The sequence below is a fragment of the Peromyscus maniculatus genome, chromosome 8, assembly GCF_049852395.1.
Source record: "Peromyscus maniculatus bairdii isolate BWxNUB_F1_BW_parent chromosome 8, HU_Pman_BW_mat_3.1, whole genome shotgun sequence".
Taxonomy (NCBI): Eukaryota; Metazoa; Chordata; class Mammalia; order Rodentia; family Cricetidae; genus Peromyscus; species Peromyscus maniculatus.
In genome coordinates this window covers 53,151,858-53,177,118 of record NC_134859.1, presented here as the reverse complement: position 1 = coordinate 53,177,118, position 25,261 = coordinate 53,151,858, and the positions used below count along the sequence as shown (strand labels likewise).

The following is a 25,261-nucleotide window of genomic DNA, read 5'->3' as shown; positions in this document are numbered from 1 at the left end:
TTACAGCCTGGCAGGTGGACGGGGCACCTGACGATGAGGTACAGACATGGGTGGGGACAAGCTGAGTGTGGCAGGGCCCCGAGATGATGGGGTTACAGGCTCTCTCTGCCATCAGCGAGCGGCTGTCAGCTCTGGGTTGCCGCCCCCCTGGATCTCTGATGTGAGGCGAACGAGTCTGCCTAAGGCAGAGGTGAGTTTGTGTTAGTTACCTGTATCCTAAGGCTTCACAGAAAGGATTGGAAAAAGGCAAATCCTAGAAAATGTCCCCACCAGAGGACAGTCATACATCTCCTTCTCTTCCCGACCCATGAATCACTTTGCATTTGTACAGCCAGGCTCCTGAATCTAATATTCTACATTTTCTTAACTTAAAAAATTTTTTTTATGTGTTTGTTAGCTTTATTTTGTTACCTGCATGTAAGTCTGAGAGCCACATGCATGCAGTCCCTACAAAGGCCAGAAGAGGACAACAGATCCCCTGAACAGATGGTTGTGATCCCACACACTTATGCTGGAAACTGAACTTAGGTCCACTGAGTCGTCTGTCTCTCTAATCCCTATTTTCTTGATTATAACTTGGAAGAATTAAGATGTAAAGAACTTTCCTCTGAGGCCAGGCATGGTGTCTCACGCCTTTAATCCCAGAACTTGGGAGGCAGAGGCTGGCAGATCTCTGTGAGTTTGAGGCCAGCCTGGTCTACAGAGTGAGCTCTGGGACAGTCAGAGCTATGTAGAGAGATCCTGTCTTAGAAAAAACAAAAACTGGCCTCTGGAACAAAGGCCTGAGAGTCAAAACAAGTTCAGTAATACTACATCCTAATCAAAGCGGATGTTAAAATCTCCATGTGCTCTTGCAGGGAGGGATGTGGGATTCTCAGTGTCCTTCTCCTGGTGGCACATCCATTTGATAGTAAGAAATTTGGGGGTGGGGTTCAGGGTTGGGTACCATTCTCTCTGCCCTCAGCATAGCTTTTATAGGATTAGGCTAGGGACCCCCTCCCTCCAGGAAGGCTCATGACCCATCTAGATCAGCTTCCCTCCCTGTCCACAGCATCCTAGGGGGCCTGTTGTCTTCCTTAATTGTCATTCCTGGTTAATGCCATGACATGTCTGCCATTGTGCCATTGCCGGGTCCATTTGCATCAGCGTCCTACACCGAAAGCCCTCGAAAGCCTCCCAGGTCAAAATTAGCAGACACAAAGGAACTTTTCTACAAAAGCAAATGTGTCCCGCCATATTCTAAAGAGTTTATATGGCAATAAAATAAAATGAAACCTTGGGCCGAGGAGATTGCTCCATCAGGAAAGCAGCCTTTGCAAACATAAGAACCTGAGTTTGATCTCTAAACACCGTGTAAAGACAGAAGGCATGGTGGTATGATGGGGAGGTGGATGAGGTGGGAGGAGGATTCTGGGGTGTGCTGACCAGCCAGTTTTTGCCTAAATGGTGAACTCTAGACCAGTGAGAGACCCTGTCTCAAAAGAGGTGGATGGCGTTCCTGAGGACGACAAGTGAGGTTGTCCTTGGGCCTGCACGTATACACACACACACACACACACACACACACACACACACACACACACACGTACACACATGTATACAGACACGTAAAAAATAAAAAAGTAAAAACCTCCTTTTACTACAAAGTGAAATCAGGCAACGAGCAGACCCTGTTGTGACTTTGGCATAGGCATGGCTCTCTCCCTTGAGGCCCCCGGTAGTCCAGAGCGGGAGTCCCGTCCCACCCACGAGTGCTTTCCTCCAGTGTGCCCGGGACCTCTCAGCCCTTCCAGTCCACGTGCTCCTCCCTCATGGCCTTTACCAGCCAGTCCCGTTCCGACCCCTGCTCGGAGCCGCTCGTGTCGCTTCCCTCCATAGCCAGCAGCTTGGAGTAGTTGATCCTCCGCTTTTGGGGCAGCCTGGGCTGGGTGGACAGGAGCAAGGCCAGCCAGAGCAGGAGCACCACGCAGCAGGCTTGGTAGAGCACAGCTATGCCGAAGTGCATGACAACGAAGCCCCCCACAAAGCTGCCTAGGCTGCAGCCGCTTCCGTAGAAATGACCTCGGAACATGGTGCTCAGAGACCTCTCCACGCCAGAGGTGGCCAGGTCCTCTATGGAGGCCCCCACGGCCCACCACAGAGCCCCACTGCTCATGGCACTCAGGATCTGAACGGGAAGGACAGACCACCAGCTCCAGATGAAAGAATAGTACAACAGTTGCAGAGCCAGGCAGCCCAGCCCCAGCCCCAGCACGCCCACCCTCGACAGTTTCCTGAGCAGCGAAGCTCTGAACAGATGAAACAGAACTTCTCCTAGCAAGGCGAGAGCCACCGAGAAACCCATCACCAGCTCGCTGCTGCCGTGGTCCTTCATGAGCCAGAACAGGAAGTTCTGCACCGCGCTGGCAGTGGCTCCTACCCAAAAGACAATGAAGGCGAGGAGGATGAGGCGGGAGTCACTCCTTATGAGGGACAGGGCTTTGATGGTTCTGTAGCTCGGCCCCTGCTGCTGGTCGATGGGGACAGGAAAGGCCGTGCTCACCACCAAGGCCAGAGTACTGACCAGCGAGTAGCTGTAGAAATGAATCACGCCCCGAGGACCATTGGTCACGAGGTAGCATTCCAGATGCCCCACCAGGGCGGCAATGCCGCACACCCCTGCTGACATTCCCAACACTCTCCACATCCACAGGTTTCTGTTCCGGTCAGTGGCGTCCACAAAATCCAGGTATTCATAAAGACTGTCATCTGCCACCTGCTCCAGAGGGGCTGTCAGCAGTTCCCAGAATACCACAAACCCCAAGGAGAGGATGAAGGTCCACTGCGGCCCTTTCCAGGAGTGGTCAAGGGTCTGGACATCCCCCTGGGGCTCTGACAAGTTGCCTGGACTTCCAAGGGCTGTACTTCCAGGAAGTGGACCCAGGGTAGCACTGTCCACCTCAAAAGTCCCTTCCTGGGCATTAGCTCTCCACCCAGAAGCGACAGGATGGAGAGCTTGCGTAGTGGTCCTGGCTCCTTCAACAGAGCCAGCCAAATAGGCCTGTAGACCGCGCAGTATCCGTTCTTGATTTTTACCAGATCCGTTTGGAAAGATAGCTGTGTCCAGGGCTCTGGTGTGTCTGCTGCCTGGGAGGCTGGGTGCTCCTCCTGCCCAGTGGTTTGGGACTGACCCCTGGGCGGAGGTCATGGTCACAGACCGTGTGACCCCCAGTGGTAGGACAGTGGTGGCCATTCTGTTGCTTCCATTACAAAAGTGGTTGGCCAGGTTTCTGTCCACCGGTGGGACGAGGACCATGAGGAGGCTGGCTCCTGCGGAGCCCAGCAATGAGCCGGTCAGAAACATTCGCCTTTTCTGGTAGCGTCTGGCCAGGAAGGCGCAGAAGGGAGTCCAGCAGGCTGCGACCAGGTGCTTGGTTCCCATGAGGACGCCCACCCAGGGCGCGGCCACACCCAGTTGCCTCAGGTAGAGGGTCAGGAACGGGGTCACACAGGCATCCCGGACCCCGCACACCAAGTGGAAGAGCCTGGCCACCCCCAGTGCCCTGGGGACGTCCCACTGCGGGTTGCGGCTCATGGTTGCGGGATTCCGTCAGACCCGGAAGGGCCCAGGACCAAGCCGGACGCGGGGCGCGCGGGACTCCATATCCCGGGGAGGGAGGATCGCGGGCTCAGGGTTCCGAGCCACTCGGACGGCGTCTCCAGCCCCCGGCGTCGCCTCGGGTCACCTAGCCAACGGCTGCTTTCCCCCCACCCCCCACGTCCGGCCACCCGCCCGGAAGTGGCCCCGCCCCAGGAGTGCGGCATGGCGGGGGCGGAGCCCGCGCACCTGTTGGCCCCACCTGCCGCACCTGCGCCCCACCTGCGCCCCCCCCACCTGCGCTGCACCTGCGCCACCTGTGAGTAGCTGGGCGCGTTTGGAGCTTGGCCACGGGCCTTCCCGGGTCCCTGGACTGCCTCAGGCATGACAAACTGTCAGGGTCAGGAGAGGGATGAGGCTGGGCGGAGAAGAATGGGGTGAACGACGTCCGCACATCTAGTCCTCAGGTCTGCATTTAGAGGCCCACTGGTCAGTGGCCATCTGCAGAAGTTGGTCCTGTTTATTGTAAGTGAAATCGAAATCCTGTCCGGCTATCACCAGGACTTACATCTCCACTCCCCTGCTTTGCTGTTATCAAGTGCACTTTTGTCTATAATCCCTCTGTTAACCTTATTGTTTTTCATCAGCACCAAAACTCCCAGGGAGGCAGATATTTTGGCTCCCAGACCATACAACTATTTCATCACATGTAAGCAGCCCCGAGAAAAGGTGTGACCTCCTCCAAAATGGCCAATCATCTAGCTACTGATTTAGTAATTGTTTTATTCTCACACCCAGGGCCTCCATGAATGCTAGGCAAGCACTCTAGCACTGAGCTACGTCCTAGCCTGATTTGGTCAACTTTCATTGAAGGCTTGCTCAGTGCACCTAATTTGGCTGTGGACTGGAGGGTGAGGGTGTTTGCCGACTGGTATGTACACATAGCTGAACCTGATTCAATAATGGCTTTCACTGTAAACTGGTAGAGAGCTAAGATCCCCAGCACTTTCTCTTAACCTTTCTGACTGACAGACTCGTAATGGTTACTTTAAAACTTAAGGATTGCTAGCTGTGTGTGGGGATACTTGTTTGTGAGTCAACTCTTGAGGGCTGGAGGGCAGGATAGTTCACCATCAGCCTCAGCTATGTGAGACCTCGTTTACAAAACTAAGCAAAAAAACCCGACAAACCAAATGATTAATGGTATGTGGTGGTTTAGTCGTATAATCCCATCATTGGAGCTGGAAGCAGGAAAATCAAGAGTTCAAGACAAGCCTTAGTTACACGAGACCCTGCCTCAAAAATGTCAACCAATAAATTAACCAGACACACACACACACACACACACACACACACACACAACTAATTATTGTGAATGTTCAAACTGGTATGAAGCAGTTCACATCACCTCAGTGCAGAAAAAATAAAAGCCCAGCTCAAAATGAGTGAGATTGTCATCATTACCAGTTTCCAAACACTGACGACTGCCCCCTCAACCCTTCCTTCTTCTGCAGTCAGGCATTGCCCTCGCTTGCCAAACTCCACACTCTTTCCCAAAATGCATTCTTTTCTCTGTGATTCCCCTTGCGCTTGTCTGATTCTGCCTACCTGAGAAAATGTCCCTTGCTTCCCATGCCCATGGGGGAGCAGAGACTTCATAAACTTAGACTGTCTTTGGGCCTGTATGGGAGCTAACCTCAGAGCCCTACTTACATCATTCTTGGTTTGGGGATGGGTCATGGGACTTTGCCCTATGCCTGGGAGAATGTGGTGGTGCATGCCTTTAATCTCAATACTCAGGAGGCAAAGCCAGGTGAATCTCTGAGTTCAAGATAGCCTGATCTACAGACAGAAACCCTGTCTCAGAAAAACTGAAAAGACCAAAACAAAAACAAACAAACAAAAAAACAAAAGCAAGACAAAACAAAGGCCCTGCCGGGTCCCTGGACTGCCTCAGGCACGAGAAACTGTCAGGGTCTGGAAAAAACAAAAACTAAAAAAAGACAAGGCTGTCTCAAAAAAACAAAACCAATAACAACAGACTGGATCTCACTACAAAGCCCTGGCTGTCCTGGAACTCTGTAGACTAGGCTGGCCTCAAACTCACAGAGACCCACCTGCCTCTGCTCCCTACGTGCTGGGATTAAAGGCCTGTGCCACCACTCCTGGCAAGGGATTTGAGAGTCTAAAGTTGTCTCCTTGTGTGTCCTCTCTGCTTCACCCACGTGTTTTAAGGTATGAGCTCTCTGCTTCCCGTTGCCATGCCCACTGCTTGCCGCCGTTCCTTCTTGCCATGATGGACTCGCGTTCCTCTGGAACCGTGAGCCAAGATGAACTCTTTCTTTCTCCGGTTGCTTTTTGGCCGTGAAGAGTAACTGACAGAGATTCCTAATTTCAAAGGGACCCTTACCACCCTCCCTGTCACCGTCCTCTGGGACTCGATCTAGCTGACAGGGCGGCACTCGAGTCGAAGCCCCTTGGACTTTTCCTGCTTCTCTCCCACCCTGCAACTGGTGAAAGGGCCGAGGACACCACAGTTCTGTTTGTCCTTGATCTTTTGTACCTGGAGATGCAATTTTTTGTTTTATTTGAAACGTCAAAAAATTTTTTTTAGTCTTTAATCACTGGTTTCTCTGAAGCTACCCTGCATTCCTGCCTTGGCTTGAGGGAGTCCCGAAGTTAAGAAAAATGAGACGAGGAAAGAGCAGGGGAACAGATCACAGCAGCGAATATGAGACGAACCGGCTGCCTGGCCTAAGTGAATTCATTCGGTTAGATTAAGTTCCACCTCCTGAGGGCTTCTACAGTATCAACAGGGCCGTGGGGATGGCGAAGGTGTTGGCTGCCAAGCCTGACAACCTGAGTTCTGTTCCAGGACCCACACCACGGAAGGAAAGAAAAAATGTCTACAAATTGTCCTCTGACCTACACACATATACTGTGACACACTCATACACACACACACACACACACACACACACACACACACACACACACAGGCAGAAACACTTCAATGTGCTTTTATTGATACTATCATCTTCTCTCCTGAGACAGACCCGCCTCAGCACGGGTGAACCATGGCCCGAGAGCAGGAAAGGATGGTACAAGATCAGCAGGAAGCAGGTACAGTGTCCCTTGCTTACTTCCTGTTTCTTCCTCAGCCACAGGACTCCATACAAAAATTGTATCCATCAGCTCCGACCCCCTTTTTGTGGTTCTGGGGTCAAATCCAAGGCCTCCCATATACTAGGCAAGTGCTCTACCGTTGACCACCCAGCTATTCCCGCAGGATTCCCTAGGGAGCTTGAATTGGTCATGAAGACAGCTTGGGAAGTGGGAGTGAAGTTTCTGGAAGAAACTGGGTTGTGTGTGCATGTGTTCATTCCATCCCAGCCTTGTCCAGAAATCCAACAGCCTTGGGATAGGTCCTTCTTCATCACATGCCCCCTTCTTCATCATAATCCAGGCTCTCTCAACTCCCGGGTATTCTCTGGCTCCTGGTCCAAGCAGAACTGCCCGGTGAGGCTGTCAGTATGAGTGTTACGGGTGGGTGGGTAGGTAGTGTTTCTTTCTTCTTGGGTCTGCTGCCCCTGGATCCAGATCTTCCACTATCCTGGCAGGCTCACTGGGTGATGCCAGAGAATGTGTTGATGGGCATCAGAAGGGGACTGAGCTTGGCCATACTCTTTTCTGTCTTCTGCCCATGGGAATTGAGGCCCGCCATCTTGGATTTCTGGGCCCGTGAACACGGCTCTGGGCAGGGGCCAGCCTCAAACCTGCAATGGGGAGAGACCAGCTTAGAAAACTAATCTCAGGGACCTTCTTCGCCCAGCACATCTAAAAGGCAGACCAATTTTTGTAGGGTACAGAGGAGGGGGCCACAGAAGACAGAGGACAAATCAGAGAAGGAAGTCATCATCCACCAGTGTTCTCTGAGAGCGGGGAGATGCTTGGATCTAGGTCACTGTGTCTTTGTGTCTACCTCCCTGGGGAAAACCCTGCAAAAGTCACAAAATGGGGGAGCCTCTGACGAAGGGTCAGTGCCAACAGAGGGGCTGGAACAGGAGGGCTTGGAGGCTGTGTGTGCCCCTAGGAATCCTGGGAACATTTAGCACTAGCTCAAGTCCTAGGGTCTAAAACCTGCCTGGCTACAGATCTGACTCTGATAAGTGCCCTGGGCCCAAGACAGGAGACTGTGGGAGCTTAGACTTTCCCGCGGGGGACCAGAGTCCTGGGGTAGAAAGCCTCACTCACCTGACCACATCCCGGAAAGTGCGGCGGCTGTCCTTGTCCAGCCAGAGTGTCAGCAGCCTCTGGTCTTGGCTCTGGACCTGGATACTGGATGTCCGGAAGGTGTTTGTGGCCATCTACATCAGAGAAACAGTTTATGTAAATGTCACCTTTGCTCACTCAGCGGCTGGCTCTGCCAACCTGGTCTACCTTCGGTTCTGGTGTGTTTCTTGCATCTATCCCAAGGGGTCCCTGTTCTTTTCCTGTTATCGACGGTGACTGCATGGATGGCCTCCAGCTTGCCCTCACACTTGGATGCTGCTCTCGTTCTGCAGTTCTTTTCTCGACCTGTTATGCTTCATTATGAATACAAAATAAGATGCTGTGGGCAGTACATGCCGGACTATCAAGTTAGAGTGTCCGTATGTCTCTTGAGCATCTCCTATGGCAACCATATTGCTAGTTGACCCCAGTTCTCAGCATTAAATTATATGTACAATTCTTTACCTGGGGCAAACATAGACGGGGTGTCTAGGAAACAGGTAAATAAAACTCTAAGCCAGTGGGAAGCAGCCCCTAGCATCCTTCTGACTCTGGACAGAGGGGACTTCCAGAGAGGCCCTTCCTATGGAACAGAGAACTCTTGAGACAGGAGCTTTTGGTAGACCAGACAGCCCCAGTGTGTCAGGAAACCTTAGAATCCACTTCCTCCAAGTGTTTTCAACTCTGATGCCTATAACAATCACACAAGGGGCAGGAAGGTGTGAAAGCCAGGGGTCGGAGAGAACTGGGGCAGAACAGTGTCTTCCTGGCATGACAGGACCGTTGCACTGTTGGACTCACAGCAGCTGTGGCTGTCGTCTGCGCAGGACCTGCACAAGAGCAAGCCAGTCAGTGTCCCATCACGGAAGCAGAAGGGGTTCAGGAGCCCTGTGCTCCTGGGTTTTTTCAACTTGACACAAACTAGAGTCCTGGGAAGGGGCAAATCAATTAAGAAAGTGCTTCCATCAGTTGGCCTATAGGCAACTCTATGGGGCATTTTTAAAAATTTAATGATTGCCAGGTGGTGGTGGCACATGCCTTTAATCCTGGCACTAGGGAAGCAGAGGCAGGCAGACCTCTGTGAATTTGAACCAGCCTGATCTACAGAGCAAGTTCCAGGACAGTTAGGACTGTTATATAGAGAAACTCTGTTTCGGGAAACCAAAAAAAAAAAAAGAATTAATGATTGATGTGGGCACTATGGGCAGCTGGTCCTGGGTTATATAAGAAAGCAGGCTGAGCAAACCATGGGGAGGGAGCAAGCCAGTTAAACAGCGTTCCTCCATGACCTCTGCTCCAGCTCCTTCCCCCAGGTTCTCTAAGTTACTTCCTTGGCTTCCCACAGTGATGGATTGTAACCTATAAGCTGAAATAAACCCTTTCCTCCCCAGGTTGTTTTCGGTCAGTGTTTTATCACAGCAACAGAAAGGAAAACTAGGACATGTCCCCAACTCTCACGGAGGAGCTATGGACAGGTGATGGCTCCTGGGGGGTAGAGAGTCAGTCTTGTTGAAGGGTGTGGCCCCTTGTAGGTCCACAAGTCTCCAGTGAATGGGCCTGCACCCAGAAGAATGTGAGCAGCGCAAGTATGGACTTCTGAGTTATTGTTTTAGGAGGACAGGCCTGGAGTGGTGGCGCACACCTTTAATCCTAGCACTCGGGAGGCAGAGGCAGGTGGACTTCTGAGTTCCAAGCCGGCCAAGGCTGAACAGTGAGTGCTCGGAATAGAGCATGGGACACAGCACTGTGTTAGTGTCGGGTGCTCGTTATTATTGTTGTTGTTACTGTTGGTTGTAATTTTCCCAGAAGAATAGACCCGTGATCTTGGTGATGAAGACTCCGTGTTCAGAGGAAGAAGGAAAACTCCTGTATGTCCTTTCTCCCTTTGTCTCCTGGCCTAAACCCCTTTTCTCTGCTCCCTTCCCCCCATGTGGATCTGAACAACTGAGCTGTGAGTGGAGAGGAAAGAGACACCCCAACATCCACTAGATGGGAGGGGAGCAGACCCCCTGACAGGGTGACAAGGGAAGAGGTGACGTCTGGTTGTGCGATAGAACCTGAAGCAGCTTGGGAGGGGTGTGCTGTGGGCAGGTGAGCAGGCCGTGGGGCCCAGTGGGCTGTAACTAGACAGTTAACCAGCCGATTGTCTGCACCGGGGAGCCACTAGTCACCTTCCAGGAACACCCAGAGAAGTGGCAGAGGGATGAGGTCCTGCACAAGGAGGGGCCGGGGGGCAGCCAGGGTTACTCACTCTACAGACTGTGCTCAAGCTGACTGTACCTGGAGAGGGAATGGGGGTTGCCTAAGTAGAGAGACTGAGGTCCGATGAACTGGGTGTGGCCTGCTGAGTGTAGAACTCAGCAAACTGATTCTGATTCAGTGTTCTTTCCCCTGCCACATACAGGGTGGTGCTTCAGGTGTTTGGCAGGACCCAGACTCACACTCCAGATGACCAGAGGCCATCTACCAGCCTCCTTCCACACACCTGTCTGTTGCAGTTGCCCCCGGGGTCTACATGCTACGGCACGCCCTATCTCCTGGGCTGTGGCCTATGAAGACAGCATGCATCTGTAATGCAGTTATGGGGGCCACCGATAAGGGCCAGCTGCGGGCCTTGCAAAGGATGCCACCCTGCAAGATGTACGAGCAGGCCACATGCTCCTCTTCCCTGTCGGCGTGGCTTTTGTCCCACACCCGCGGCATCCTTTCTTCTGTCCTTGCTTTGCTGGTGTCCTAGCTGGCAAACATCCAGCCCAGCCTGAGGCAAGCCCACCAAGCCAGCCACGGACTCGACTCGTGCTGGTCCCAGCTGGGAGCACCTCCTCTCCAGCTCACCAAGAACTTCCCCTTCGTGGCTTGGTGTTTACCATCTGATGGAACTTGTCAGGGTTCCAGGAGAGGAAACACAGCTTTTGGAATCTCACTCAGCAAGTCAGCAAGTGACTAAAAAAGGGAACTTGCTGGGTGGATTAGCTTAGATATCCAAAAGCCCCTGGGCAGGTTATTTAATGAGGTCAAGTGAGCAGCGGCTAGTAGAAGGAACTGATTCCAAAGAGAAGCTGCCGTCAAGGGGAACCAGCCTACCCTACAGCTTCAAGCTTAAACACTATGCATACGATCCTACGATCCTACGCTAAGGCAGAGTCGAGCCATCAGGGCTCTCCTGCTGTGGATAGCTCGCCTCAGAGAAGTGAACTTCAGGGTTAGGGTTGAGATGTTGGAAGCTCTAGATGACTAGTGAGCATCCGTTGAGGTCTGCTGTGTGCCAGATACACTGAGGGCTGGAAACACCAAGACAAGGACCCCCTCCCAGAACCCCGATCATTTGTAGGGCTGCAGTGTTTTCGTGGCTCTGTCCCCAGATTCTGGGAGAGCGTAAAGGTGGGGTGCCCAGCTCACCAGGGAGTGGAGGTAGTAGGGAAGATGTGGAGGGAAGGGTAGAGCGTCAGCATAGGCCTCCCAGGTAAATAGCGGCCCCCCCCCCCATCCTCTTACAGGATGTGTAGGTGAAAGGGATCTGGGGATAAACAAGAATAGCACAGCAAAGGCCAGAGGTGTGACTTCTAGAACTCCCAGGTAGGAAACTGAAATAGAAAGGTTAAAAAAATGAAAGAAAAGCAGGGCGGTGGTGGCGCACGCCTTTAATCCCAGCACTCGGGAGGCAGAGCCAGGCGAATCTCTGTGAGTTCGAGGCCAGCCTAGTCTACTGAGTGAGATCCAGAACAGGCACCAAAACTACACAGAGACACCCTGTCTCAAAAAAAAAAAAAAATTGGGAAAATATGAGACAAAATATAAGACAAGGATACCATGGTATCAGTATGGGTGAGCACATAAACAGGAAATAAAGAAATAAAGATTACTGGTAAATATGAGAAAAATCAGCCTCACTAATTTGGAGTGACAGAAATCCAGATTAAAACAATGGAAATTTTGATGATCAGATTCACAAAGATGAAACATGCTAGCTAGTGTACTGACTGCCTTCCAAAACCGGTGGCCACACATGGCAGTGGAGGGGCTTGGAGACCAGTGTGGTACAACGTCCAGGTGTCCAGATGCCAGCTCACCAGGGAAAGTTTTTAAAGGCATAATCATGAGTTTTAGCATCTGTTTAACCCCACAGTATGCTTATAGTAGTGAAAGAAGATCATTTAACCTTACAAAAAACATGTCAATGATCATATAAGTATATGCAACCATTATGAAATAATATTTAATGACATAAACAAGGTCCCATCAGGACAGACGCACAAGTCTTTCACATATATGAAATATATATGTTATATATATATATATATATTTATTTTATTTTGTTTTTACAACAGGGTATCACTATATAAACTTAGTTGACCTGGAACTCACTATGTAGACCAGGCTGGCTTTGAACTCACAGAGACCCACCTGTCTCTGCCTCCAGAGTGCTGGTTAAGGCACGCACTACCATTCCCAGCCTACTTATCATATTTTTGAGCAAAAGTATTGCTAAAGACCATTATCCACTGTATGTATCTATCAATTCTATAAAAATATACATAATGAAAAAAAACCAAAGTATCTATACTGAAAAAAAGAAAAAGTCACCAGTCATCCTAACCATGCACTGACCTTTTGACCCAAAATAAACAATGACACTTTTTACCTAGAGATGAAAACATGACCTTGCAGTAAAGAAATGGAAGGAGTGAAAAGGGACATCGGCTTTGCAGCAGGGAGGTGACTTAGCTGCAGTGGGATAAGCTGACAGCAATAGTGTGTGAGCAAAGGCACCATGGATTGGACCTCAGACCCCTAGAAGTGCCTTTCTAAAAGCTTGACCCAGACGGGAGAAAGAACCTGCGGCTGGTGGCCAGGAAGAAAACCCGGCCAAGATAGAGTTTCTTGTCTGTTTCTAGGATGGAGAGGAGACCCCTAGCCTGTCTGTAGAGGAAGGAGCAGGGAAGCGGGAGAGATCAAGGCAGAGAAAGAGAAAAAGAGACGCCAAGGACCACCAGGAAAGGGACTGAGTGACATCGAGGGTGAGCAGGAGTTCGTTGGGGCCGGGTCAGTGTGGGCGCAGGATTTATTTCAGAACCTCTCCTCACTCAGCCTGTCTGGCGGGTGGTGCACAGGCGTCCATGTCAGTGGGAGCACAGTTCAGGTGGGATCGTGGGGCTCTGAGGTCGAGTTGAGTGGGAGCTGAGAGGAGCCATCAGCGGGAGAAGCTGGTGAGTCTCAAACCTTGATCATTAAACATCAGTTAAGGCAAAGCCAAGGAGCGAGGGGGCGGGGCCAGAGAAGCAATGAAGTCGAGGGAGCTGCATGGGTGCCGTCTGTCATGTCCGAGTCTGGTTGCAGGGCAGTGGCCGGGGTGGTGTATGTGGGCAAATGTGGTTGGTTGTCAGGGGATGGCTTAGTCCTCAAATGGGCTGCAGATGGAAGACAGGCTCGGCGCCTCTCTTACACCAGCAGAGGGTAAAGCCCCACAGCAGGAGTGAAGGGCCACCAGTCAGCGCCCTTCCCCTGAATACCCTCCCCCTTGGGCTCCCTCAACGACTGCCTGTCCCCCCCCCCCCCCCCCCGTTCCAGAACTCACCGTGAACGACCTTCCTGCCAGATTGGAGGACTTGACGACCTCGGTGACACTGACGTGCAGACACGTGCAGTCCGGAGCAGAAGCAGCATTTGGTGAGGTGCAGTGGGAGAGCCCTGAAACCAAGTGAGATGGGAGGGGTATGTGAGTGGGAGGCCGGAGATTCTGGGTCCTAAGAAGCCCTCTGCTTCCAGGTAATCCCGCCCTGCGGCCTCCACTTCTGGGTTCCATGTTGGTCCTAACCACGCTTCTGTTTTCTTCCTCTCCCATCTCCTTCCCTGGAGAATCAACCAAGTTTCTCAACCCGTGGTGATCACCTCTCCCACAGGGCTACATAATGAGAAAACAGTATCATTATGCAGCCCTGGTACTTAGCCCTGACTGGCCTGGAACTCACAGCTCCGCCTGCCTCTGCTTCCTGAGCGCCGGGATTAAAGGTGTACGCCACCACACTGGGCTTTCCTTTCTTTGTAATTTTTTAAAAAATAATTTATTAATTTTTATCTTATGTGCATTGGTATTTTGCCTGAATATGTGCCTGTGTGAGGGTGTGGGAACCCCTGGAACAGACAGTTTTGAGCTGCTATGTGGGTGTTGGGAATTGAACCTAGGTCCTCTGGAAGAGCAGCCAGTGCTCTTAACCACTAAGCCACCTCTCCAGCCCTCTTTGTAATTTTTTTAAACAATGCATTGAGCAGTGTTGGGGATTGAATCTGGGGCCTCAAAGGTACCAGACAAACATTTTATCAGCAAGTCACATCCCTAGTCCCCACTCCAATCCACTTCTTGATAGTGTACACTGCATCAAAAAGTCACCATGTGTGACCACTGCCAGGTTTAAGCTCCCTCTGCCAACTAAAGATGATGCTTAGAGAGTTTGTGCTTCTGGGTAGCTCTGGTCTCACCTCTGTAATGGGCTCGGGGTTAGAATACAAGTGAGAATCTTATGAAGGAAAAAGAAGGGATACAATACTTGCCCTCTCTCCCCTCTTCCCTCTTCCCCTCCTCCCCTTCTTTGGCAGGGTCTCATATAGTCCTATCCGGCCTCAAACTTACTATGTAACCAAGGATGACCTGGTTTGATCCCCTTGCCTCCCCCCCCCTTGCCCCCCTGCCCCGTCCTGAGGTTTGCTGGGGTTACAGGTGTCTACCACCAGGCTCCCCATGGGCAGGACTAACGTCTGTAGTTTACCATGTGCGCATGAACAAGTGTCTATTACCTGCATCTTCTATTTAAACGTATAAAAGTGACACATCACTCACCAAAGCCACACAGATAGCAACCGGCAAGAAAGGGGTGTGACTTCTGCCCACCCAGCTCTGCCCTGCCCTCCCGGTCCACTGCTTCACAGCCGCCTCCAGATCATGAGCCACAAGCAGAACTGAGTCTCCTTCATGATGCTAACATGCTATAAGGAAAGAACGTCTTTCTAGAATATGACAGAGGGTTACATGTCACCTAAAAGTTCAATTGGCCTGGAAGCGGCCTTATCAGAAAGTACTATATGTCTGGAGTTTCTTCCTTTTGTGTCAGATGCCTCTGTAAGAACACTGCTGCAGGAGTCTAGGCAAGGGGATGGCAAGTTCGAGACCAGCCTGGCCCACATTGCAAGATGCTGTCTTGCATCTTGTGTGTCTTTAAGACACATTTGTGGGTGTAAAACATTGTTTCCTTTATTCAGCAAATGTTTATTGAAGGCTTGTTTGTCTGTGACAAGGACTTGTAATGTAGCCCAAGCTTTGAATTTATGACCTTCTTGCCTCAGCCTCCCAAGCACTGGGATGATAGGCCTGGACCATGCCACTAGCTTCCTGAGCAGCTGCTGTGTGCCAGGCACGTCCTAGGTACTGTGGGAGAGTGGTGAACAGATATATTTCTGCCGCGGTGAACTTTCTTATATGCTCGGAAATGGTCTTCCCAAAGTCTGTGTGGGTCACAGCCCTGAAGCCTCAGTTGTGGAATTTAGCAGTTCTCAGAGACACTGTGGGACAGCGGAGAGGAGTGAGGATGCCTGGCTTTGAACCCTTACAGAGGTGACCTCGAGGAAGTTGCTGTCTTTGCTTCTGTTCCCTATCAGGCAGGAGTTAGGAAAACTGATAATAATATCTCAGGGAGTTCACGTGCTCAGAAGAGAGGTGCTGCATCTAACAGAATGCTGTCAGCTCCTGGGAAACGTGCCTGGTGCTGGTAACTTGTGTCGCCCGCCAGCCACCTCTTCCTCCTTGCAGGGGACCAGAGAGCTCTTGGTGACAGCTCATGTTGAGGATGTGCTATGTCTAGAGGAGCTGGTTTCTATACTTCATTTCATTCATTCATTTGTTTTCATTTTGGAACAAATTAGAAAGTCCAACATTTCCCAGCAGCAAGCTGCCAGCTCTGTAGGCCTAATTCAGAGTGGAGAGGCCTTCTGCTCCCATCCCTAGGTCCTTCTACCTTCCAGCTATGGAGCCCCAGTTCCAAGGCTGGGATGGTCTGGATTGTTTGGCAGTGGACCACCGGAGGGCAGGGGTCTTGCTTTATTCAAGGCAATCGGGCCTCAGCTCTTCCCAACTAGAGCTCTTTGATGGCAGGGAAGCTGTGAGACCCCAACCCCCCACCCCAGCTTCCCCATCCCTATCAACCAGCCCTGTTCCCCTTTCCTCCCCGACTTTCTCCTCATCCCACCCATCTCTTCACTCCGCATTCCCAGCTCCTCACCTTCAGTGTCACCAGCTGGAATGGCCTTCAGGACCAGCCCGGTGGCCCTCAGAGAAACAGTGACATCTCGGGGCCTGTGACTGAGCAGGGCCTGGGGATGGGAATTGAAGAGCTAAAGAGGGGGTCCTGAGAACATGCCCTCCCCCATATCTTCAAGTCCCACTTCTCCTTGTCCTGAGAGTCTCCTTGCGGTACTGATGCCAATAAGGGACCTGTGGACAGAGGCTTAGACATCCCTGGTCCCCAAGGAGCCCTTCGGACTTCTAGATGGGTAGCTCATAAGGAAGAAGTTTTTGAGCAAGAAATCAGCTTTTTTCCTTTCCTTTCCTTCCTTCCTTCCTTCTTTCCTTATTTCCTTTCTTTTTTCTTTTTTTTCTTTTCTTTAAAGACAAGGTCTCACCGTGTAGTTCTAGCTGGCCTCAAGCTCACAGAGATCCGCCTGCCTCTGCTTCTACAGGGCTTAACAACATGCACTGCCATGCCCACCCAACCTCTAATTTCTTAGAGCACATTGCCTCCTTGTTAGCGAGTAAGGTCAACTTCACCCTTGCTCCATCCTTGCAGAATGTGCTGGGGGCTGAAAGAGTCTGAGGATGTCGTCAAGACAGGGGAGCGGGGCTTCTTTTGGCTCTGTCTCCAACCCCCATATCCCAGAGGCTGGCTTTCATTGGCTATGCCAATGACACTGACCTTCTGGTAGCACACGGACAGCTCAGCTCCTGTGCCCTCAGGCGCCCCTTTCCTTCGGGGTGAAGAGCCCTCTGAGGGGAGACAAGAGAAGGTGAGATCCCCTCCCCCGTGACACCGAGGCATAGCTGCTGAATAGACCTGGCAGCTGTCCCTGGGTGGAGAGGTGGTTGTTAGCGCTCTGACCCACCCCTTAGAAACTAATGTTAGCAATGCCTCATTTTGGGGAAAGGCCCCTCCTCACCTTCCTCTCTCTTCTGCTTTTCCTCCCTGAAGTGTGCACCCTTGACCCCTCTCTCTTCCTCTCTCTCTCTCTCTACTCTCCCTCTTTCCTATCTTTCTCTTCATCTCTCTGTTATAATAAACCATTTCCATTCGGATGCAGGATCTGGGTCATGAATGACTGTCCGCCACTGCCCGGCCGCAGGTGTGGGTTGCCCTGCCAGCCTGCTGCTGCTGCATCTGCCCAGCATGCTAGCATGTTTCCCTGAACATGCAGGATACTCTTGGGGTTCCCTGTGCAATATATCATAACAGTAGGATCTTGGGAAGACTGGGAGTGCTCTAAGGTAGAGAGATAAGTGTGGCCCTGGCATTCAGCAGAGGGCCTAGATGCAGCAGGGTGACCATGGGGGTGACATCAGGTGAGAAGCAAGAGAGTGAGTGTGGGGGAAGCTGAGCCAGGGTGAGCTCTGGGAAAAGGGGAACAGAAACTCACCTTTGGGGGACTTGGAGTCTTGGATCTTCACTTTCAGCTCAGTGAGGAAAATGTCCTCTGTAGGGTCGTGACTCAGGTTGGTGAAGATCTAGAGACAAGAAGGGACAGGGAAGGAGGGAGGGAGGGAGGGAGGGAGGGAGGGAAGGAAGGAGGGCTTAGAGAAAGCTTCTGACCTACAACCGGAGGAGTCCCACCCACCCACCTGCCAATGCTAGGTTCTGAGCTACAGAGAGTGATGGCCACATCAGTCCTGACCTCCCCTCCCCTGATTTCAGCAGTGTAAGCTAAGAGACACCCCCAGTCCTAAACTGGTTTGAAAAGTTCCTGTCACTTGCGTCAGTCCTTCCAGAAACAAAAGAATGGAGAGGAGGAATCTGGAGGTACTGATTCTGGTCAAACCTATCCACCACATACTGGTAAAAGACACAAAATCTCGGCTTCATAGGAGGAGCCAAGGTCAAGCGAGGAACTGTACAATGTGTGACTATAGCTCATAGCAACATGTATTTTTACTAAAAGCTCAAGTAGGTTGTGATGTTTGTGCCATGAAATGTAAGAGTGAAGTAATGTGCACATGAACTAACCTAATTAACATAGTTTCACAATGTATCATAAAAAGGCATGTCATAGCCATATATATATGTATGTGTATGTGACTTGTACTTGTCATTTTCTTCTTTTTTAAAGATTCATTTTAATCTGGGTGTGGTGGCACATACATTTGATCTCAGCACTCAGGCAAAGACAGAGGCAAGCAGATCTCTGTGAGTTCAAGGCCAGCCTAGCCTATATAGGAGGTTCCAGGGCAGCCAAGAACTACATAAAGAGACTTTGTCCCCCAAAAATAAATAAATAAATAAAACCCCAAACAAGTAAACAAATAGAATAAAATAAAAATAAGAAATAAATAAAAGTTTTTTTTTAATGTGTATGAGTGTTTTGCTCAAATATATGTCAGTATCATGTGCATCCTAGAACTGGAGTTATGGACAGTTGTGAACCACCAGGTGGGTGCTGGGAATCAAGCCCAGGTCCTCCAACAGAACAAGTGCTGTTAACCACGGAGCCATCTCTCCAGCCCCTCATGTTCATGTTCACGTGGAACATGAAGTAATTGATGTGACTGTTTGTGGCTGTGTATGACACGTCTTAATGCTATTTCTTCGTGCTTCAACCTCCCAAGGGTTGGAATTACAGGTGTGCACTACCAAGTCTGGCATGATGATGAATCTCAAGGTAATCCAAATGCTTAATTTCTTACATAAATTACTAACCATCTTTTTTTCCTGTGACATTGACTGGTACCCACGTTAAGTTAATGAGCTTGAAACATATTTGAACATTCTGGGGGAAAACAGAACCTTTGGATGTGATGCAAAGCAGAGCAGGAATCTGCAGGAGGATTCTGCAAGTCTAAAGGAGCAGCCGAGTCCAGGCGAGGTAGAGAGCAGATTCTCTCCATCCCTGGCCGGGGACTCAGGAGTCCTACCCCGCAGCTTCGCTGTCTGCTGGACACCAGGACTCAGTCCATCCTGTACTTTAGCTTTAAGGCCTTGGGCAGGATCAAGCCAGTTTGTAGGTGTGTGCCAGCCACTTCCTGTGTCCCCCAGTGAGGACCACTAAGAAAACTACTCAATGGAAAGCTAATTAACCTTAGGACCGAAAAGGAAGAAAACCATGCCTCCAAATGGCTCCTACCTACCTACCATCAACTGATAAGAGACAGGCCATTTGGGAAACTGGAGGAAGGATTTTAAAGCTAAATTCTCTTCCACGGTTATTGCCATCAAAGGTATGGAACTTGAAAACACAGTAGGAAAGGAAATCAAGAGCTGGAGAAAGTCTGATCCTTGAAGTTCAATGTTATACACACCCTAACGGGAAATGGACCAAAATTTCATGGGTTCAGAACACCGTTGTTCTGGTTTTGGGTGAGCAAGTGCAAATGATGGAGACAGGTAGAAGTGCATGGCTGAGAAGGAAGATCCAGGAGAAGGGGCATCAGTCTGGGCAAAGGCCTAGATGAAGAAGTTCTCACTGAACTGGAGAAGGTCCGTGTGCACGAGGAGAGGTCCTGTGAGGCTTGGAAAGGGTGTGGTGCATTTTGGATATGGACAGGACATTCAGGGGACCTCACGGGAGGAAAGTCACTCTCTGAAGGGAAGGGCTTGAGGAAAGTGATGAATAGCCACTGTCTCAGAGGAAGAGGAAACTGGCCAGGGATCTCCGCGGGCCAGGATGAAGCTGTGCCAAACGGTCTTGGATTCTTTTTTCCAGGTGGGCCTCGGAAGGGTATATGGTCCTACTGGGTTTGTGTTTTGCTGGGAAGAGAAAAGGAAAAGAAGGGGGTGGGGAGCAAACGAGGCAACAGACTAGTTCAGATGAAGAGCTGACTAGAAAGAAAGAAAAGGAGGTAACAGCGGAGGGCAGATGTGAGAAAATACAGGGATCTGAAGGTCTCCAGGAGGCTGAAGACAGGCGTGGTGGGAGAGAAAAATGAGAGTGCACTGGGAATTTGTAACCAGAGGATGGAAGACAGTTCAGAGCAGCCTACCCCTGACTCCCAACCTTCTGCTTGAGTTTGAGGTCTTTGAAGTTAATAATGACCTGGTTTGTCCAGACACCACGAAGACCAAGTTGTTAAGAGCAGGCAGGAACTCATTTGCAGCCTAGTGACTGCTATCTCCGCAGAGCCAGAGGGTTGACATGGTGGTTAACGGGGTCTTGCAGGCTGGCATGGTCCCCTGGAACCCCAGGGGAAACACTTACCTTAACCTTGTAGAGGTGGAAATAGATGGGTTGGGTGCCCATGCGAACATAGTAAGTGATGACATCCAGGATAAAGGGGTCCACCGTCTGGGACGTGTCTAAGCAGGGAGGCTGTGAGGAACAAGGACAGTGTCTTCAGCAGCCACTCACCTCCAGGCTGCCAGGGGAGGCACCATTGTCTCAGTGAAAAACTCCCTGTGATGACCAAATCTGGCTACTCCTCCAACAAGCTCCAAGCTTTCCTGGCCATCTAGTTTTTACTTCTAACCAAAATACAAACTACATTTTTGTTTTGTTTTGTTTTTCAAGATAGGATTTCTCTGTGTAGCTTTGGTTGACCTGGAACTTGCTCTGTAGACCAGGCTGGCCTCGAACTCACAGAGATCCACCTGCCTCTGCCTACTGAGTGCTGGGATTAAAGACACGCACCACCACTGCCCGGCTACAAACTACTTCTAATGAGACTCCACCTCCTCAGGTAAGCTGGTTAATTTCATTTGTGCAGACTTACTGAGCTGTGAGGCAATGTGCTAGCTATCTGAGGATGTAACTAATTATGAAATAGCCCGTACAGAAGTTTAGGTTTGGATTGGATACTCACTATCCAGAAACCTGGGGCAAAACTTATTCAAACTTTTTGAGGCCTGACTTCAAGGGAGAAATCAGAGGTTGAACTACATGACCAGATGATGTCTCTTTTGGCTCTGGCCACCTCTGAATCTATTAATAAACTCACTGATAAACCAAGTGTGGTTGCATGTGTCTGTAATCCCTGCTCCTTGGGTGGCTGAGGAAAAAGAATGTTGAGTTAAATCGCACAGTGAGACTCTGTCTCAAAATAAATAAACCAGTGATATTTACATGCTGCTGGGATGGGCTCAGGCCCTTATCTTCTGTGGCTTTCTTAGCCCTGTGACAGCCACACAGAATAGAACATCCATATAGAATGAGATACAGGCTGAGTACCCCTTACCAGAAATGCTTGGGACCAGAGTGTTTCTAACTCCATGATTTCCCCCTTCAGATTTTGGATGTGTAGATGATGAGATAACTTGGCGATGGTAAACATGAAATTCATTTTGTCTCATATGTACCTCATCATCTTAGCCCAAAGATAATTTCAGTGTGCCTATGTTTTGACTATGACCTGTCACATGAAGACAGGTGTGGAATTTTATCGAATCAAGATAGTGCTCAGAAAATTGTGCGTGTTAGAGCATTTCAAGTTTTGGACTTCCAGGTTAGGAATGCTCAAGCCGTGACATCAGAGTTGGCAAGAAGCTTGGCTTTGTCTTAAGCATTGCATATCTAATCCCAAATCCCTCCTGACTCTCACATCTGGTTCATTGAAACATTCCCTTAAAAAAGATCATGCTTAGCCAGGCGTGGTGGTGCACACCTTTAATCCCATTGCTCAAGAGGCAGAAGCAGATGGCTGGGCAGTGGTGGCACATGCCTTTAATCCCAGCACTGGGGAGACAGAGCCAGGCGGATCTCTGTGAGTTCGAGGCTAGTCTGGTCTCCAAAGTGAGTTCCAGGAAAGGCGCAAAGCTACACAGAGAAACCCTGTCTCGAAAAACCAAAAAAAAAAAAAAAAAAAAAAAAAAAAAAGAGGCAGAAGCAGAGGCAGGTGGATCTCTGCGTGAGTTCAAGGCCATCCTAGTCTTCATAGTGAGTTCCAGGATAGCCAGGGCTACACAATGAAACCCTGTCTCAATACTCCCTCACACACACACAATTATGCTGATAATACACCGTTGCTCATAGTGTCTCCAGGTCCTTCACATGGAAGCTGCTTTTGGAGAGGCCACACTAATGATTAACTATAAGAAAGAGGAGGAGAAAGCAAAGCTACCAGCAGAGCAGACGAGCCACGGCCTCCATGGACTGTCTCCCATGATCTCTGGCTTTCAAGGGGAAAAGTAGTTCAATACCCTGCTAAACAGTCTTTCGTGTGTGCAAAAACATCTCCAGGTGCTATTCAGAAAACAGACACACACCCATACATCTTTGTGTGCATAAAACATGTAAGATGATGCCCCAGTCAGGCGGGTAAGAAACACAGTCAAGGCCTTAGTTCAGCGGCCAGTCAGAAGGCAAATGCATACTTTTTATGATATGTTTTCAAATGTTAACTTTTAAGAAATGGATGAATACTTGGATAATTAACACATATAAATCAGTAGCTTCCTGTTACATTGGCCACACATTCTTTCCAACTGCAATGAGAGAGAGATAGACTCACCACAACAAGAAGAATACTACATGAGGAATAACCTGAGCAAGAAATGGGTAGAGGCTATAAAAGAAAGACCATAGAGCCCCCAGGCATAAGAGAAAGCACTTAGGAAATTATATTATGCCCCCAGAGAGGGACAATTCATACGTGAAAGAGGCTGATCCTCTCTCTTTAATCAAAATGCCAATAGATTTTTTTTAAAATTGAGTATGGTGAGATGGCTCAGTGGTTAAGTGAACTTGCTGTTTCTTTTGGAGGCCCAGAGTTAGGTTCCCAGCCTCTCTGTGGGGAGCTCACAACTAGCCGTAACTTGAACTCCAGGGGATCTGATGCCCTCTTCGGGCCTCCACAGGCACCTGAACGCATTTGTGCATGCATGTGCACACAAAATGAAATGAATATTTAATATAAATAAACAAAAAAATTTAAAACAACATGCAAATTCTAAAGTTTATCTGGAAAGATAAACTAGTATGTTCTGACAAGTTCTGTAAAAGAAAAGTAATGTTGTAGGCTTAGCTTTCCAGATATCAAAATAGAATCCTATTGATTTGTACAGAACTGCATAGATCCATGAAAACATAGGATCCTAGAAATAGCATCACACAGATGTAAGAGTTCAGTCAGGGATATAAGCAGAACATCAAATGGATGAGGCAAGATGGTTTATAAAACTAACAGCTGTGGGATAACCTGCTAAACCATTGGAAAAAGCCAGATGACACACACCTCAGATGAAGGACTAAAATTATGTGTGTGGGCTCATTATTTAAATATAAAAATCCAGACTGTTACAGTGTTTGAGTATTGCCATCCCAGGCCTTAAGAAGCAAGACTCTCGGGGCTGGTGAGATGGCCCAGGGCTATGTGTGCTGTACAAGCCCGGAGACCCAAATCCAATGCCCAGAAGCCACGTAAAGTTGTCCTCAGACCTCCACATGAGTGCTGTGGTATGCATCCCCCCTCAACACACACACACACACACACACACACACACACACACACACACACACAGAGAGAGAGAGAGAGAGAGAGAGAGAGAGAGAGAGAGAGAGAGAGAGAATTAAAAAGAAGATGCTTCCAAAGGCAGAAGTCACAAAGAATAGAAGTACTACATCTAACAACAGGAAACATTAAACTCTAACTAAAAACCTGATGGGTAAATGACAAAGTGTAAAAACAAAACCCTCTGCGGCATTTATGGCAGCAAGCGGGTATATGTGTGAATGGCCAAAGGCTCTCCCAGACAGTCACCCCACCCTCCAAGTTCTATCCTGTCCCTGTCAGTCATGGTTGCGGATGGCGGATTCAGTCTGCAGTCTGATCCCCTGGTTCCAAGGGTAGGGGGTGGTACATCGTAGTTTATTTTGCTGCTTTGGGCAAATTATCTAATCTCTTTCTGCTTCAGCTACCGGGACTGTAAAATGGAGGCGTAGGTATGGTCACAACAGCACCCGGAGACAACAGGGCCCACCCTCGGTGAGAACTAAATGAAATCCCATGGGGCTGACTCAGGTCAGGGGCTGCAGATATACCTAACTGGGGTCTCCTGATTCCACCTCCCTTTTCTTCTGAGCTTTGTAAAATGTCTCCATCTTCCTTCCTGCCAATCACACTCCTCCTGCCCTCCCCCTTCCATTCCCTCCATTCCCTCCCCTCTTCCCTCCCCTCCCCACCCTCTCTCCCCCTCCTTCTTGTGGCTCCTACCATCTCGGCCAGCTTGAGAATGGCAGGACACAGGGTGTTGACAGTGCTTTCATACCACGGGTCTGCTCGACCCAGGAAGGAAGCCAGCTCTCCCAGCTCAGGCTTTCTGGATGCTTCTGGATCCTGGGGAATTGGGGGATAAGGGGACAGACGCACCTGTCAGGCTCTCCCCTCCCAGCCTGGGTGCCCCAGATAGCAGAGCCCGGTGCTCTGTGACTGTGGTCGAGTCATTCTACCGCTTGGGCTCAGTTTCTCTACTGTGTGAAGACACGTTAGTGTTCTGTATCATAAACTCCAGTGGAGCGGAAGGGTTACTTGTCTGTGACACTGGAAAAACGCTGTTGACCTTTAAAGGGCAGAGGTGAGTATTGCTCGGCTCTTGTTCTGGCATGAGTGTGGCTTCAACTCTCCCCTACTCCCTTCAATATCAATGAAATCGGGTCATCTGCCTCAAACTTTCTCTTCTGTGGAGGGAGAGAGGGAGGGAGGGGAAGTCTCCCATGAGCTGAAAGCAAAGAATTGCAGTACAGCTAACCACACGCACTGTGAAGATTTTCTAGAGAGACAGTTTCTAAAAAATAACTCGAGCGAAGATGTTAAAACAACAAATGGACCGTGCTCGCTCAGGGCGGAATGGGCGTGGCCTTGAGTTCTGGCGACATCTGCGCCTGCGCTGACCTTGTCTCTCAACCCTGCATCTAAACAAAGCAGCTCTGAAAAACAGCCTAGCGTCTCGTTTACCGGAGGAAATTCTCTAGGATAAGTAAAACCGCTCGGGATTTTTTCTTACTTTTTAAACGTTGTGTAATTGTTTAAAACCACACCCTCTGAGCAAGATAGCGACATCAGGAATATAGACGCGGTGAAGGCAGGGTGACGCTCTTGAGAAGCCTGAACCCAAGCTTGGGTGCGTGACACCCTTTTCCTCAGTCTCTGCCTCTCTCCCAAAGCACGTGCTTTCTCATCTCCACTTAGTAAACTCACCAACCCTGCCCTGGCTCATCTACCGTGTAGTCAAGGTC

General features: G+C 49.9%; 2 protein-coding genes and 2 long non-coding RNA genes across 6 annotated transcripts in view; 2 read left to right on the top strand and 2 right to left on the bottom strand.

Moving 5' to 3' along the window:
• Positions 1-1,613: 1,613 nt before the first annotated feature.
• Positions 1,614-3,751, bottom strand: Mfsd6l (major facilitator superfamily domain containing 6 like). The gene has a single exon (XM_006973494.4). It carries the CDS (start codon positions 3,572-3,574, stop codon positions 1,781-1,783), a length of 1,794 nt encoding a protein of 597 aa, XP_006973556.1. The 5' UTR covers positions 3,575-3,751; the 3' UTR covers positions 1,614-1,780.
• Positions 3,752-3,770: 19 nt separating this feature from the next.
• LOC143266887 (uncharacterized) lies at positions 3,771-11,684 on the top strand. The gene is made up of 3 exons (XR_013041695.1): positions 3,771-3,896; positions 6,632-6,700; positions 9,241-11,684. It is a non-coding gene; the product is annotated as an uncharacterized LOC143266887 (long non-coding RNA).
• The window catches only part of Pik3r6 (phosphoinositide-3-kinase regulatory subunit 6), a 51,622-nt gene continuing 32,942 nt past the window's right edge, over positions 6,582-25,261 (bottom strand). For all 3 annotated transcript variants that reach the window (XM_076542644.1, XM_015992365.3, XM_076542645.1), the window contains 8 exons: positions 24,240-24,362; positions 20,294-20,404; positions 17,525-17,612; positions 16,810-16,880; positions 16,120-16,210; positions 13,425-13,537; positions 7,832-7,944; positions 6,582-7,353 (listed from right to left, as the gene is read on the bottom strand). In XM_076542644.1, the coding sequence (XP_076398759.1) occupies positions 7,200-7,353; positions 7,832-7,944; positions 13,425-13,537; positions 16,120-16,210; positions 16,810-16,880; positions 17,525-17,612; positions 20,294-20,404; positions 24,240-24,362 (864 nt within the window). In that variant the 3' untranslated portion in view covers positions 6,582-7,199. The remainder of the gene's footprint in view (positions 7,354-7,831; positions 7,945-13,424; positions 13,538-16,119; positions 16,211-16,809; positions 16,881-17,524; positions 17,613-20,293; positions 20,405-24,239; positions 24,363-25,261) is intronic.
• LOC121831322 (uncharacterized) lies at positions 12,745-13,747 on the top strand. Its single transcript, XR_006074682.2, has 3 exons — positions 12,745-12,867; positions 13,446-13,521; positions 13,616-13,747. It is a non-coding gene; the product is annotated as an uncharacterized LOC121831322 (long non-coding RNA).

What these genes read in the sequence shown, in the direction of transcription:
- Mfsd6l (XM_006973494.4), bottom strand. Translation starts at nt 3,574, where the DNA reads ATGAGCCGCAACCCGCAGTGGGACGTCCCCAGGGCACTGGGGGTGGCC.